The 15,069-nt window shown below is 35.5% G+C and overlaps 1 protein-coding gene across 1 annotated transcript in view; it reads left to right on the top strand.

Annotated features, from left to right (window-relative positions):
• The window catches only part of LOC112633712 (probable ATP-dependent DNA helicase HFM1), a 130,305-nt gene that overhangs the window by 11,377 nt on the left and 103,859 nt on the right, over positions 1-15,069 (top strand). The window contains exons 6-12 of the mRNA XM_025400580.1: positions 6,876-7,135; positions 7,480-7,527; positions 11,754-11,824; positions 12,500-12,632; positions 13,516-13,667; positions 14,250-14,327; positions 14,547-14,705. Coding sequence (XP_025256365.1) covers positions 6,876-7,135; positions 7,480-7,527; positions 11,754-11,824; positions 12,500-12,632; positions 13,516-13,667; positions 14,250-14,327; positions 14,547-14,705 — 901 coding nt within the window. The remainder of the gene's footprint in view (positions 1-6,875; positions 7,136-7,479; positions 7,528-11,753; positions 11,825-12,499; positions 12,633-13,515; positions 13,668-14,249; positions 14,328-14,546; positions 14,706-15,069) is intronic.

The raw sequence follows: 15,069 nt of genomic DNA, 5'->3' as shown, positions 1-15,069 counted from the left end.
CAGTTTGAGCCAGAATGATGAAGATTGGTAGTGCCTTTTTTTGATTTAAAGAACTATAAAGTTAGAACAGGTTCGGAGGAAGGTGATGAGTACAGATATGGCCATGTTGATTTTAGATATTTATAAATAGTCCAGATATTCAATTGGGTATATGGATTCAAGATACAGAAGAAGTTTAGTTGATTGTTTTTGTTTTCTCTGACATAGGAGATGTGGTTATCTGTGGAGTTTGAGGGGAAAAGTGAGAGTACTGAGCAAGAATGAGAAGAGTGGAATAAATTATGGAGAATGGGAAAGCAGTCTAATTAGAATAATGGTAGGATTGATGGACACTGTAAAGGGTCCAGCTAAGGTTGATCTCTATAATGTTTGTAATAACAGCTTTATTACAATATAATTCACATACCATAAATTCACCTTTTTGAAGTGTAGAATTATTTTCTATTTTTTTCATTCTTATGTATTTACCCACATTGGTTTTTATAATACATAGTTTTGCAACCATCACTATTAACTAATTTTAAAACATTTTCATCTCCTGCAAAATAAATTCCTTACTAATTAACAGTTACTCTTCATTCCTCCCTTTCCACAGCACCTGGTGACCACTAATGTACTTTCTGTCTCTATCATCTCTATGGATTTACCTATTCTAAACATTTCATATAAGTGGAATTATACAATATATGGCCATTTGTGCCTGGTCTCCTTCACTTAACATAACTTTTTTTTTTTGGAGGTGAATATTTTTCTTTTCTTTATTTTACTTTAAGTTCTAGGGTACATGTGCACAATGTGCAGGTTTGTTACATATGCCCAGGTTGGTGTGCTGCACCCATTAACTCGTCATTTACATTAGGTATATCTCCTAATGCTATTCCTCCCCCAGCCCCCACCCCATGACAAATCCTGGTGTGTGATGTTCCCCACCCTGTGTCGAAGTGTTCTCATTTTTTAATTCCTACCTATGAGTGAGAACATGCGGTGTTTGGTTTTCTGCCCTTATGACAGTTGGCTCAGAATGATGGTTTCCAGCTTCATCCATGTCCCTGCAAAGGATATGAACTCATCCTTTTTTATGGCTGCATAATATTCTATGGTGTATATGTGCCACATTTTCTTAATCCAGTCTATCATTGATGGACATTTGGGTTGGTTCCAAGTCTTTGCTATTGCGAATAGTGCCACAATAAACATACGTGTGCATGTGTCTTTATAGTAGCATGATTTATAATCCTTTGGGTATATACCCAGTAATGGGATTGCTGGGTCAAATGATATTTTTAGTTCTAGATCCTTGAGGAATCACCACACTGTCTTCCACAATGGTTGAACTAGTTTACACTCCCAACAACAGTGTAAAAGTGTTCCTATTTCTCCACATCCTCTCCAGCACCTGTTGTTTCCTGATTTTTTGATGATTGCCATTCTAACTGGTGTGAGATGGTACCTCATTGTGGTTTTGATTTGCATTTCACTGATGGCGAGTGATGATGAGCATTTTTTCATGTGTCTGTTGGCTGCATAAATGTCTTCTTTTGAGAAGAGTCTGTTCATATCCTTCACCTGCTTTTTAATGGGGTCATTTGATTTTTTTCTTGTAAATTTGTTTAAGTTATTTGTAGCTTCTGGATATTAGCCCTTTGTCAGATGGGTAGATTGCAAAATTTTTCTCCCATTGGTTGCCTGTTCACTCTGCTGGTAGTTTCTTTTGCTGTGCAGAAGCTCTTTAGTTTAATTAGATCCCATTTGTTTATTTTGGCTTTTGTTGCCATTGCTTTTGGCGTTTTAGTCATGAAGTCCTTGCCCATGCCTATGTCCTGAATGGTATTGCCTAGATTTTCTTCTAGGGTTTTTATAGTTTTAGTCAAACATTTAAGTCTTTAATCCATCTTGAATTAATTTTTGTACAAGGGGTAAGGAAGGGATCCAGTTTCAGTTTTCCACATATGGCTAGTCAGGTTTCCCAGCACCATTTGTTAAATAGGGAATCATTTCCCCATTTCTTGTTTTTGTCAGGTTTGTCAAAGATCAGATGGTTGTAGATGTGTGGTATTACTTCTGAGGGCTGTTTTGTTCCATTGGTCTATATGTCTGTTTTGATACCAGTACCATGCTGTTTTGGTTACTGTAGCCTTGTAGTATAGTTTGAAGTCAGGTAGTGTGATGCCTCCAGCTTTGTTCTTTTTGGTTAGGATTGTCTTGGCAGTGCAGGCTCTTTTTTGGTTCCATATGAACTTTAAAGTAGTTTTTTCCAATTGTGTGAAGAAAGTCGTTGGTAGCTTGATGGGAATGGCATTGAATCTATAAATTACTTTGGGCAGTATGGCCATTTTCACAATATTGATTCTACCTATCCATGAGCATGGAATGTTCTTCCATTTGTTTGTGTCCTCTTTTATTTCATTGAGCAGTGGTTTGTAGTTCTCCTTGAAGAGGTCCTTCACATCCCTTTAAGTTGAATTCCTAGGTATTTTATTCTATTTGAAGCAACTGTGAATGGGAGTTCACTCATGATTTGGCTCTCTGTTTGTCTGTTATTGGTGTATAGGAATGCTTGTGATTTTTGCACGTTGATTTTGTATCCTGAGACTTTGCTGAAGTTGCTTATCAGCTTAAGGAGATTTTGGGCTGAAAGGATGGGTTTTCTAAATATACAATCATGTCATCTGCAAACAGGGACAATTTGACTTCCTCTTTTCCTAATTGAATACCCTTGATTTCTTTCTCTTGCCTGATTGTCCTGGCCAGAACTTCCAACAGTATGTTGAATAGGAGTGGTGAGAGAGGGCATCCCTATCTTGTGCCAGTTTTCAAAGGGAATGCTTCCATTTTTTGCCCATCAGTATGATATTGGCTGTGGGTTTGTCATAAATAGCTGTTTTTATTTTGAGATATGTCCCATCAATTCCTAGTTTATTGAGAGTTTGTAGCATGAAGGGCTGCATTTAACATTTTTAAGGTTCATGCATGTTGTGTTATGTATTAGTCTTTCTTTCCCTCCCTCCTCCCTTCCTTCTTTCGTTCCTCCCTCCCTCCCTTCTTTCCTTCCTTCCTTCCTCTTTTTTTTTTTGTTTTGGAGTCTCGCTCTGTCACCCAGTCTGGAGTGCAGTAGTGCAATCTTGGTTTGCTGCAGCCTTTGCCTCCCAGGTTCAGGCAATTCTCCTGCCTCAGCCTCCCGAGTAGCTAGAGCTACAGGTGTGCACCACCATGCCTGGCTAATTTTTGTATTTTTAGTAGAGATAGGTTTTCACCATGTTGGCCAGGATGGTCTTCATCTCCTGACCGCATGATCTGCCCTCCTCGGCCTCCCAGTGTTGGGATTACAGGCGTAAGCCAGCACGCTCAGCCAGTATTTCATTTTTTTTTAATGGCCAAATGATAGTCCATTAAATGGATATACCACATTTTGTTTATTCACTTATCAGTTGATGGACATTTGGGTTGTTTTAACTTTTTGTCTATTGTGAATAATATTGCTATGAAAATGCACGCAAGTTTTTGTGTGAATGTGTGTTTGCAGTTCTTTGGATGTAAACTCAGAAGTAGAATTGCTGGGTCATATGGTAACTTTATATTTAGCTTTTCTGAGGAACTGCCAAATTGTTTTCCAAAGTGGCTGCATCACTTTACAGTCCCATTCAGCAATATTTGAGGGTTCCAGTTTCTCCACATTCTGGCCAGCACTTGTTGTTGTCTGTCTTTTGTATTATAGCCATCCTACTGGGTGTGTGAAGAGGTATCTCATTGTGGTGTTGATGTGCATTTTTGTAATGACTAATTGTCTTAGTTATTTTGGTCTGCTATAATGAAATACTATAGATTGGGTGGTGTAAATAACAAACATTTGTTTACACGATTCTGGAGGCCAAAAGTCAGAAATCAGAGTGCCAGCATGGTTGGGTTATTGATGAGGACCCTCTTCCTAGTTATTTTCTCCCATGGTTTTTCTTTGGTGTGTGTATAAACAGAGAGAGCTCATGTTTCATCCTCTTTTTATAAGGGCATTAATTCCATCATGGGGAGGTACTGTCATGACCTCGTCTAAACCCAGTTACCTTCTAAAGGCCCCACCTCCAAATACCATAACATTGGGAGGCTGAGGCGGGCAGATCACAAGGTCAGGAGTTCGAGACCAGCCTGACCAACATTGTAAAACCCCGTCTCTACTAAAAATACAAAAATTAGCCAGGCGTGGTGGTGGGTGCCTGTAATCCCAGCTACTCAAGAGGCTGAGGCAGGAGAATTGCTTGAACCCGGGAGGCAGAGGTTGCTGTGAGCCGAGATCATGCCACTGCACTGTAGCCTGGGTGACAGAGTAAGACTCCATCTCAAAACAACAACAACAAGAACAACAACAACAAAAATCATTGGGGATTAGGGCCTCAACAAATAAATTTGGAGGGAGGGACATTAATACCCAGTCTATAGCAATAATGTTAAGAATCTTTTCATGTGATTATCAGCCATTTGTATGTCTTCTTTGGAGTAATGTCTTATTCAGGTCCTTTGTCCATATTTTAATTGGGCTATTTGTCTTTTAATTGTTGAGTTTTAAGAGTTCTTTATTCTCAATCAAAGTCTCTTATCATCTGTATGATTTGTACATATTTCCCCCTATTCTGTGGGTTTTCAGTTTTTTGATGGTGTTCTTTGCAGCATAAGTTTTAAATTTTGATAGAGTCCAGTTTATCTAATTTTTCTTTTATGCGTATGCTTTTGTTTTGATGTAATACTTATTTGGTGTTACTTTGGTTGCTTATGTTTTTGGTGTCATATCTAAGAAACTATTGCCTGATTCAAGGTCATGAAGATTTACTCAAGTTTTCTTCTAAGGGTTTCAGAGTTTTTAGCTCTTACATTTATGTCTGTGATCTGTCATTTAATATTTTAAATGTTTGTGTGAAGTAGGAGTCCATCTTCATTCTTCTTGCATGTAGATATTCAGTTGTTCTAGCCTCATTTGTTGAAAAGACTGTTCTTTCCCTACTGAATGTTATGGCACTGTCATTGGAAATCAGCTGACCATAAATGTAAAGACTGGGTGTTGACTGACACCAACTGATTCTCTGACACCAACTTGGCATCTAACCAAGTTGATGCTTAACTCCTGGGATTAGCATCAGACCCCACAGGTTGGAGGCTCAGTTCTGTAAGACTGACCCCACTTTGAATTCCAGCTGAAAATGAGATTCCCAGGCTACCCACATTTCTGTCTGGCCAACTACAAATTTGAGGCTTCCATGACCCCATATTGGGTTTAATAATTTGCTAGAATGACTCAGAGACCTAAGGGAAACACTTTACTTACATTTACCAGCTTACTGTAAAGGGTACAACTCCAGGTGAAAGAGATACATATGGCAAAATATGAGGGAGGGAGTACAGACTTCCCATAACTTCTCTGAGCATGCCACTCTGTCAGCAGCTTGATGTGTTCACCATTCCAGAAGCTCTCAGAACCCTGTTGTTTAGGCAAGTTTTAATGGAGGTTCCATTTCATAGACAAGATTGATGAAATCACTGGCCGTTGCTAATTAAACTTGATCTTCAGCCCTGAATGAATAAGTTGTCTCCATTACTTATTCTGTAAGATGTGAGTATTTTATCAGGAACCTTAATGGTTACTTCATCCCTTAGGGATATTGTGAACAAGTTACTTTGATAGATTGTCTTTTGATGAAATATAATACAGTACAGTCATAAAGATAAAGTGTTTCCTTGTTTTTAGAACTTTGCATAGAAGTAGTTCTTACACTGAAGTGGTTATTAGATATAGAGTTTGGGATGATTTAATCTGCTGATATACTTAGTTTACATCTTTTCCTTTTTTGGGGGGTACACAGTGCTGATTTGATTGGCTAGGAAAACTGTCTTATCTGGTAGCTTCTGTGGTGTGAAATGCAGTTGCTGACAACTTTTAATTCATAACAAGTCTGTTAATTTATTCCTATAAATTTAGTATGTTAATATAATTGAGTAGCTTGAATCACTTCAGTTAAATTTAACTATTAGGTGTTACAAAATTTACTATTTACTGTGACTATATCTAGTGACTTTTTCTCTCTCTTAAGCACTTTACTGACTTTAAATGGAGTATTAGTTATCTGTTGTTGTGTAATAAAATTATCCCAAAATTTAGTAGTTTAAAACAACAGTAAACATTATTATCTCTCACATTTTCTACAGGCTAGGAATTTAGGAACAACTTAGCTAGTAGTTCTGGCTTAGGCTCTCTTGTGAGAATGCGTAAAGACATTGGGGGCCTCTCACAAGAAGGCCACAATCAAAATGTTAGACATGCTGCAGTCATCTGAAAGCTTGACAGGAGTTATCAGGTCTCCAAAGTGGCTTGCTGTCCTTGACTGAAGAGTCAGTGCTGGTTGTTGACAGGAGACCTCAGTACCTGTCCACCTGGCCTCTTCATAGGGTTGCTTGAGTGCTCTCTTTGTATTGTGACTAGCTCTCCACAGAGTGAGAGATCTAAGAGACCATGGGGAAAGGGGCAATGTCTTTTATTACCTAGCCTTGTAAGTCAAACATTTGCACTTCCGCAGTACTCTGCTAGTTAGACAGGCCAGTCCTGATTCCGTGATTCAATTTGTAGGAGATTGCAAAGGTGTGAGGAGCAGGCAAGGATCTTTGGGGCCATTTTTGGAGGCTGACTACCACAAATGGATTTCTCTGAGTTTTAGGAAAGTAGACATACTTCGGTGATAAACTTAGCAAGTTATATTTTAGGAGAATGTTTAGCTTTTTTGTTTGAGTAAACCATAATCTATGAATGTTTTTAAAGGGGCCAATTTTATGCTAGTTTTTCATATTCCAAGGAAGTGTTATAAGTAAGAAAATATGTGGGTCTTTTTTTCTTGCAGATTATTTAAAATATCTGACAATATACATAGGAGTGCTTATTCCAATGACAGTGAATTGGACTCTCACATTGGCTCAGTGAAAATTGTACAAACAGAAATGAACAAAGGGAAATCAAGGAACTATAGCAGTAGTAAGCAGAAATTTCAATATTCTGCAAATGTGTTTACAGCAAATAATGCTTTTTCTGCTTCTGAAATCAGAGAAGGCATGTTCAAAGCACCATCTTTTCCAGTTGCTTTCCAGCGTCATGATATTCAAGGTAATTTCTTGCTTTTTCAGTTCATTTTATGAGTACAGACTAATCTGCATTTCTCAGCATAGGGGAAAATGTACAAATATAGTAAATGTGAGTAGATTATCTCTCTGTGCAATTACTGCAGTTTTTTTATTATGTTGCATTATTTTCTAAGCTGGGCTGTGTGTTAAAATATTTTATCCGGTGTGCTAAAAATATTTTTAACTTTGCTCTCAATAAAAAGTTTTGTTAGTTTTATTGAAACAGTTTTTATGGAAAGGATAAAAATATTCATTTCAGGTCGTAGCTGCTGACCATTAAAAATTTTTAAATATTTATATAAATATGTAGGTTTTTTTTTTTTCCAGAGGTAACAGAAAATTGTTTAGGTTCCCTGAAGGCTGTCACAGAAATTCGTATCCTTTAAGTTATTTACAATAGCTGCTTTGTATTTATTAAATCATAATTTTAAAATATTTTGTTTAATTGTGTTTCTGTTTATTTATTTTGATTGATGGAGAAAAAGACGGAAAAGTTAATCTTTTTGGTGATGTAAGAGGTACATGTGGCCGGGTGCGGTGGTTCACCCCTGTAATTCCAGCACTTTGGGAGGCCGACACAGGCAGATCACGAGGTCAGGAGTTTGAGACCAGCCTGACCAACATGGTGAAACCACATCTCTACTAAAAATATAAAAAATTAGCTGGGCATGGTGGTGTGCACCTGTAATCCCAGCTACTCAGGAGGCTGAGGCAGGAGAATCTCTTGAACCCGGGAGGTGGAGGTTGCAGTGAGCCAAGATTGTGCCACTGCATTCCAGCCTGGCAAAAGAGTGAGACTCCATCTCAAAAAAAAAAAAAAAAAAAAAAAAAAGTATGTGTGCGATAGTGCTACTCAAGGTGTGATTGCAGACTGGTTTCAATTTGTGAACTGTTTGTTATCTGTTTATGACAAGTTAAGTACAGAAGTCAGATTTGTATTATTGGCAGAACTCTGAGCATATTTACTTACAAATAGGTACAGATAATTTCTCATCTTTTGAGAAAGAGCAGCCAAATTGGGTTGAACTGGGCAGGGGAAATGGATGAGAATGGGACATTGTGTGGATTAGGGACATTTCTACAGATCAGTGTTTTTGAAAATCTAATGTGAAGTTTATACATAGAATCCAAGTTTCAAGTCTGAACATTTCCAGTGTAAATATTTTGAGTACGTTTTTGTGTTCTGGAGGTAACATTTTCTTTGCTTCTTTAATACCCTGTTTATGCCTATAATAGTGCACTTCTTCTGTTTTAATTCACCAGCAGTTTATGTGACCATTTCCTCATGATCTATGAACTCTTTGAAGGCAAGGATCATGACTTACTTACCTGCCTACTTCCAAATACATTGAAAGGCAGATAAAGTAAGGCAGGTAAAGTAAGGAAATTGTTCTGGCAAAAGTATAGACATAAGCAAGGGTGAAGATAAAAAAGTATGAAATATGTTTGGAAAGAATAAGCTTTCCAGTTTGGCTGAAGGGAAAGATATGATTAAAGAAGTAATAAGAAATATTAGATAGTTATCTTAGGATCATATCATATAATGTTATGAATACCAAGGTCAAAGTTTTTTTTTATTTTATTTTTGTTTTTTATTTTTTCCCCCAACTTTGTTGAGGTATAATTGACAAATAAAAATGGTATGTATTTAAGGAGTACGACATGATTTTTTTTAAATATAAACATTGCAAAAATAATTACCACAATCAGGCTAATTAATGTATCTATCGCCTTTCACAGTTATTTCTTTTTTATGGTGAAAATACTTACAATCTCTGTAATAAGGAGAAACCATGTAATATTTTTGAACATGTCAAATATCATCATTAAAACTATGCTTTAGGAATATATAATTAGTGACTTATTGCTTGCAAATGTTCTAGCATCCACAAAAGTTATGGTCTAGTTGACAAAATGAAAATTGAATTCCGGGTATTGCATAGCTGTGCTAGAGAAATGTAGCAACAATAACTAATCTTGGGTACTCCAGGGATCATCTGAGATAATTCTGAAGTATGGTTAGAAAATATTTGCCTGACTTCTCATGAAAAGTCATCTCCAATGCAGATAGCTGATTTGAGTAAAAATGAGGGAGAGGGATCAATAAGAGGGTTATACATGTTGATATAGTAACTATAAACAGAGCCAGTGTTTAGCACTTTATTAGCATGGTGTCTCAATGCTGCCACACTTTCTTTGGTGATCAAAATAGGATGGAAACATAGGAAATATATTAGCAGTAACCTGTTAAAGATGTTTAATTATCTGTACAATGGCTGATTCTCCTTATCCCTTACTGTAAAGTCTTTCCATATGACACTGGCTTTTAAAGAGCTTTGAGGGTCTTTATGCTATATTAGCACAGCTGAAATGGTTCTGTTGTTTAGGGGTCTTTATTAGTTAGGACTACTGCTTACACGTGTGTCCACTGATTTATTGTCCAAAAAGTTCATTTTGTATAAAACTCACTGTCCTACACCTTGTTTCCAAGTATGTATTTAAAGTGGAAGACTGAATGCTATTTGTGATAATTTGAGAGTTTGTAGATTACTTGGACACACCTTATTTTCTTATTCTCTTTAAATATTTTACTACATTTGAATCCTCAGGGCAATAGAAGTTTTCTCAGATTGATCCTACCACAGTAGTCTTGTCATTTTCAGTTCTGCAGACATTTTCCCCATAATTTCAGTGACGCTGCTGAGACTTTATTGAATGTAAGGCCAAAAATTGATTTCAGTTGTTGATAGTGATGATAAATGATGTTAGCAGTTGAGTTTTCTTATGAGCTGAAACACTGATTCTGTATCTACTCTGAATCAAAGATTCATTTTTGTGAATATAAATTGATATGGAGCTATCTAATGAGAGAAAAACCAACATGATGGCCCACTCATGGGCTTGTTGCAAATAAATATTTGATAGTAAGAGACATGTTTTGAAGGAAAAATGAGATTCCTTCTAAAGCTTATGGATTTTCAAATTCAAAATTACGTTTTTGTTTGGCACAGATATGACACTTTGCACACCAGAAAGTAAAATGAGGATTTATAAATTAACTGCTTGATGTAATAATTGCAAACCTATATTAACTGAGTGCTTACTATGTGTCAGGCACTGTTCTAGGTATGTGGGATATGTTACTTAAGAAAACAGACAATGAATCCTTGCTTTTGAGGAGATACCATTCTTGGGATGAGGGTAGGGAAGAAGCTATATCTCAACATCTGTAACAACATATAAATAAGTCAGAGATTTTTAGAAAGTGGTGACTATTACGGGAAAAGGAAAAAGTAGAGCAGGGTAAGGGGGTTAAATTGGGACTGCTGGGATTCGTGGCTCAGGGTGTAGAATTAAACAGTACTTAGGGTAGACCTTGAGAAGGTCAGATGTAAGCACTTAATGGAGGGAAAGGAGCCAAGGAAATATGGAGGGAGGAACAGTCTAGGCAGGGGAAGGCCTCATGGCAGGAACATGGCTGATGTTTTTGAAGAACAGCAGAGTTCAGTATAGCTAGAGGAGATGAGTTGGGGGAAAGAGTAGTAGGACATGAAGTCAGAGAGAGAAAGGCAGGGGCTGATGCGGGGAGGGAGTGGCAGTGGGAAGACAAGATCATGTAGAGCCTTATAGCCATATACTTTGAGAGAAAGGAGGAATTTGATCAGAGAAGTAATATGATCTAAGTTTAAACAGGATCGCTACAGCAATCCATCAGTTCTTATATATCTTTATAAAAATCCAGTTGTTTAAATAACTGTGTACTTGTGTTCTCAGATAATGTTCTTAACCATCTTATATCTTCTAATAGATTATAACAGTCTCAATTGTAGGAACTCATTTTCTTCTTTATTTACAGCTTCCCACAGCTTTCTAAATCTATTAATGTATTCTGTATATAGTGTTCAATGACTGTAGTTGATATATTGTAAGAAGAATACCATGTAAATACAGATATCTCCCAATCTGTCAATAGACCCTCACCTTGGAGAGGGCACAGTTTATTCTTCATATCTATTTATATTTTTGAACTTTCTTATAGGGAAAGGATGATTTAAGTTCTTCCTGCCAAGCCAGTATGTTGATAATTACAATTAAACCCACCACTTAACACAACTAAATTATCAAAAACAAAGAGATTTAGTATTAAGTAACCAGAAACACATCAGCTAATGAAGTACAATCAATGCTCAATGAAATAGTTGAGTGAAATTCTGTACATTAAAGAAGAGATAAAAACCAACTGGCCTTGTCAAGGTAAATAAGAAAAAGCACTACTCTGGAAAAGATAAACTAGAAGTATAGTTCTGATTTACTTGCCATTATGTACTTGCATCTCTTCCATCATATTTAGCACTCAAGTATAACCCTTATATAATCTCTTATTTCCCTATAGGAACTTTGCAAGTTCTTTTCAGAATATGGAATGTGACTGGAGACTAGAATAATTTATGATAATTCTTTTCTTAAGATGCCAAATAGCAAATGTTAAAACCTCATCATTAAATGTTGTCACAATCAATATTAATGTAACTTAATTTTAAAATTAAAAGTAACCAATTTTTTAAATTCTGAAATATTTGACTCCTTAATGTTATTGTAAGCGGCAAAATTTAGAAGTATTTTCAAAGAATTTCCATATTTCAACTATATACAGTCCAAAGCCTTTGATGATGTAAGTATTTTATTTAACTTATTTATTTTTCTGCCTTTCACTAGGTTGTGATCACTAGATTGGGACAGCTGGGATTTACTAGATCTTTATGTTTGCACTGCCACACTCAGTGTCTAGCACATTATAGGAGCTCAGAAAATATTTGGTAAATGAATACGTGTGATTTTCATAGGTGGATTTGTTTGTATTTGAGTGCAGTGGTGAAATCTCAGCTCACTGCAACTTCTACTTTCCAGGTTCAAGCGATTCTCCTGCCTCAGCCACCCAAGTAACTGGGATTACAGGCATGAGACACCACTCCTGGCTAAGTTCTGTATTTGTAGTGGAGACAGGGTTTTGCTTTGTTGGCCAGGGTCGTCTTGAACTCCTGACCTCAAGTGATCTGCCTTCCTTGGCTTCCCAAAGTGCTGGGATTACAGGTGTAAGCCATCGTGCTCAGCCAGGAATGATTTTCTTCTAGGTCTACATTGACAAATAAAACAGCGTGATAAAATACTAATAATGTTATTTTTCGAGAGTAGAGGCTCTAGAGCAAAGTTACAATTTCTATAACTTTAGAGGAGAAATGTTTGAATTATTATTCCTTAGATTCTTATTAAGACTTTTTTTTAACAAATTGAGAATGTGTATGAAAAATTCTATATGTTACATGATTGATAACTTTTTATTTTTTAGCTTCTTTACACAGATAGGAATTTTGTGATTTGTGCTCCAACTGGTTCTGGAAAAACTGTAGTGTTTGAACTAGCTATAACAAGATTGTTAATGGAAGTACCATTGCCATGGTTGAATATTAAAATTGTTTACAGTAAGTATTTATTATAAGAGTGATGATTAATTATAATAACGAAAAACCATTGAAGCAAAATGAAGAAATGAATTCAGTTTCTGGCCTTAGGAATTACTTGGTTTTCTATATATTTCTAGTAAAGTTTGGTCTTATTTGTCATTAAATTTAAAACACATTTTCCAGAATTATAAATAAAAAGTAATATTTGAATTGAGAATTTGACTTTTATATGCTTATTTTTTAAAGGACAGGCAAAATGAACACATAAAATCAAACATTTTGTAATTCTAGAAATTTGCATAGGCACTTTTACTCTCCTTTCTTAGGTGTGTATTTTTAAAATTTTTTTTTAAATCAAAGTAATACATGCATATGGATTAAAAATCAAGTATCACTAAAGGCCTTATGATGAAAAGTAATCATCTTCTGCCCTACCTTTCTCCACTTTTAGTTACACTTGCCTGAGAAATCATTTCTATTTTTAGTTCTTTTTGGTTATTGCCTTGATACCTCTAAATCAAACTTGTCTAACTTGTGGCCTGCAGGCTGCATGTGGCCCAGGATGGCTTTGAATGCAGCCCAACACAAATTTGTAAACTTATGACAATTTGTAATGTTTGTAAAACACTATGAGAATTTTTTTTCTTTAGCTTATCAGTCATCGTTAGTGTTAGCATATTTTATGTGTGGCTCAATACAGTTCTTCTTCCAGTGTGACCCAGGGAAGCCAAAAGACTGGACCCCCCTGCTCTAAATAATATGCCTATATTGTTCATTTTTAATTTATCAATCTTAGGAGTATGTAGATGTGTATTTTTATGCTAACTTTATTAACCAAAGTTTGTGAAAATAATTTTAAAATTGAACTGATGTTCAAAGTAAATATTTTATACTGTTACAGTGGCACCAATAAAAGCCTTGTGTAGTCAGCGTTTTGGTGACTGGAAAGAAAAATTTGGACCAATAGGATTGAATTGTAAAGAACTTACCGGAGATACAGTAATGGATGACCTATTTGAGATTCAGCATGCCCATATTATTATGACAACTCCTGTAGGTATTATTTATACTTTATGATTTCCTTAGTTCGTTAGAAAATACCTATTTTTCTTTACCGAGACAAAAAGTTTAAAAAATACAAACTAGAAGCATATATTTACAATGTAAACAAATGAACATTAAAAAAATACTACAATTCAAGGCCCAGAAAGAATACCTACAAATCAGTAAGTAAAAGACAAATGACCAAATTGGAAAAATTGACAAAGAATAGGCAGTTTGTTATTGTGGATACTTTGCAATCATATTTATAGCTTTATTCTTTTACCTAAGTAGTGTATATTATAGAGGGAGGTCCTTGGTAGAATTTAAAAACAGGTAATAAAACTTGGACTTAGAATATTTTGTGGTTCAGCGTAAAAATAATTGAGGGCCCAGTTTTAAAAATACCTTTAAGACTGTAAAAATTCTTTAAGTATTTTTTAATTTTAAAATATTTTTCAGGATACTCTTAAGGGATCAACCACAATTGCCCATTATTTGTAATATGTCATGTTAAAAATATTGATATCTGAATATTTATTATAATTCCTTATCACATTAAATTACTTGTATGCTTTTTTTTTTTCTGTCTAGGAAAAATGGGATAGCATGACTAGGAAATGGAGAGACAACTCTTTGGTTCAACTGGTTCGACTGTTTCTCATTGATGAGGTAATGAATGCATTCACTTTCAGAGATAAACATAAAAGGATAATTAGAATAAGACAGAAAGAAAAAAGACATTTCAACCAAACTATGTGTTTGTTCTATCCCTTCAAATGGAAAATGCTCATTTTCTCAAGCAAGAATGTTAGTAGTATTGAATATTTTAATTGATTACATGTATTTATAATTCTATAGCTAATGATTTTTTCTTGATTTCCTGCTTAGGTACATATTGTAAAAGATGAAAATCGTGGTCCAACTCTTGAAGTTGTAGTCAGCAGAATGAAAACTGTACAGTCTGTTTCTCAGACTTTAAAAAATACCAGCACTGTTATTCCAATGCGATTTGTAGCTGTATCTGCAACAATTCCAAATGCTGAGGATGTGAGTTACAATTTTAGCTGAGCTCTTAGGTTTTTTATGACTTATGACATATTTAGTTATTTTGATCTTAGAGAAAAGTGAATTTTTTTGTACTTTGCTTTAATAGGAAAGTATGTTGTAGAAAGTTGTGGCTAGATCTCATAAATATGACAGTATTAAGGCCATAAAATTTGGTTAATCAGGTTTAATAAAATATTTTTTGTGGACATGTGGACATCTCTTGTTTGCTAGTATCTAAAAGTCTTAGTTTCATGGGTCTCAGGTGCCTCATAATAACTTCACTAATAATATGTGATGGTTGTTGTAACTAGCTGACTCTAATTGTATAGCGAAGTATGGTGGAGAATAAAAATAATTGCTTAGA

Source organism: Theropithecus gelada, chromosome 1 (genome assembly GCF_003255815.1).
Source record: "Theropithecus gelada isolate Dixy chromosome 1, Tgel_1.0, whole genome shotgun sequence".
Taxonomy (NCBI): Eukaryota; Metazoa; Chordata; class Mammalia; order Primates; family Cercopithecidae; genus Theropithecus; species Theropithecus gelada.
Note: the sequence above shows the minus strand (reverse complement) of the source record. Positions and strands in the feature narration are given on the sequence as shown.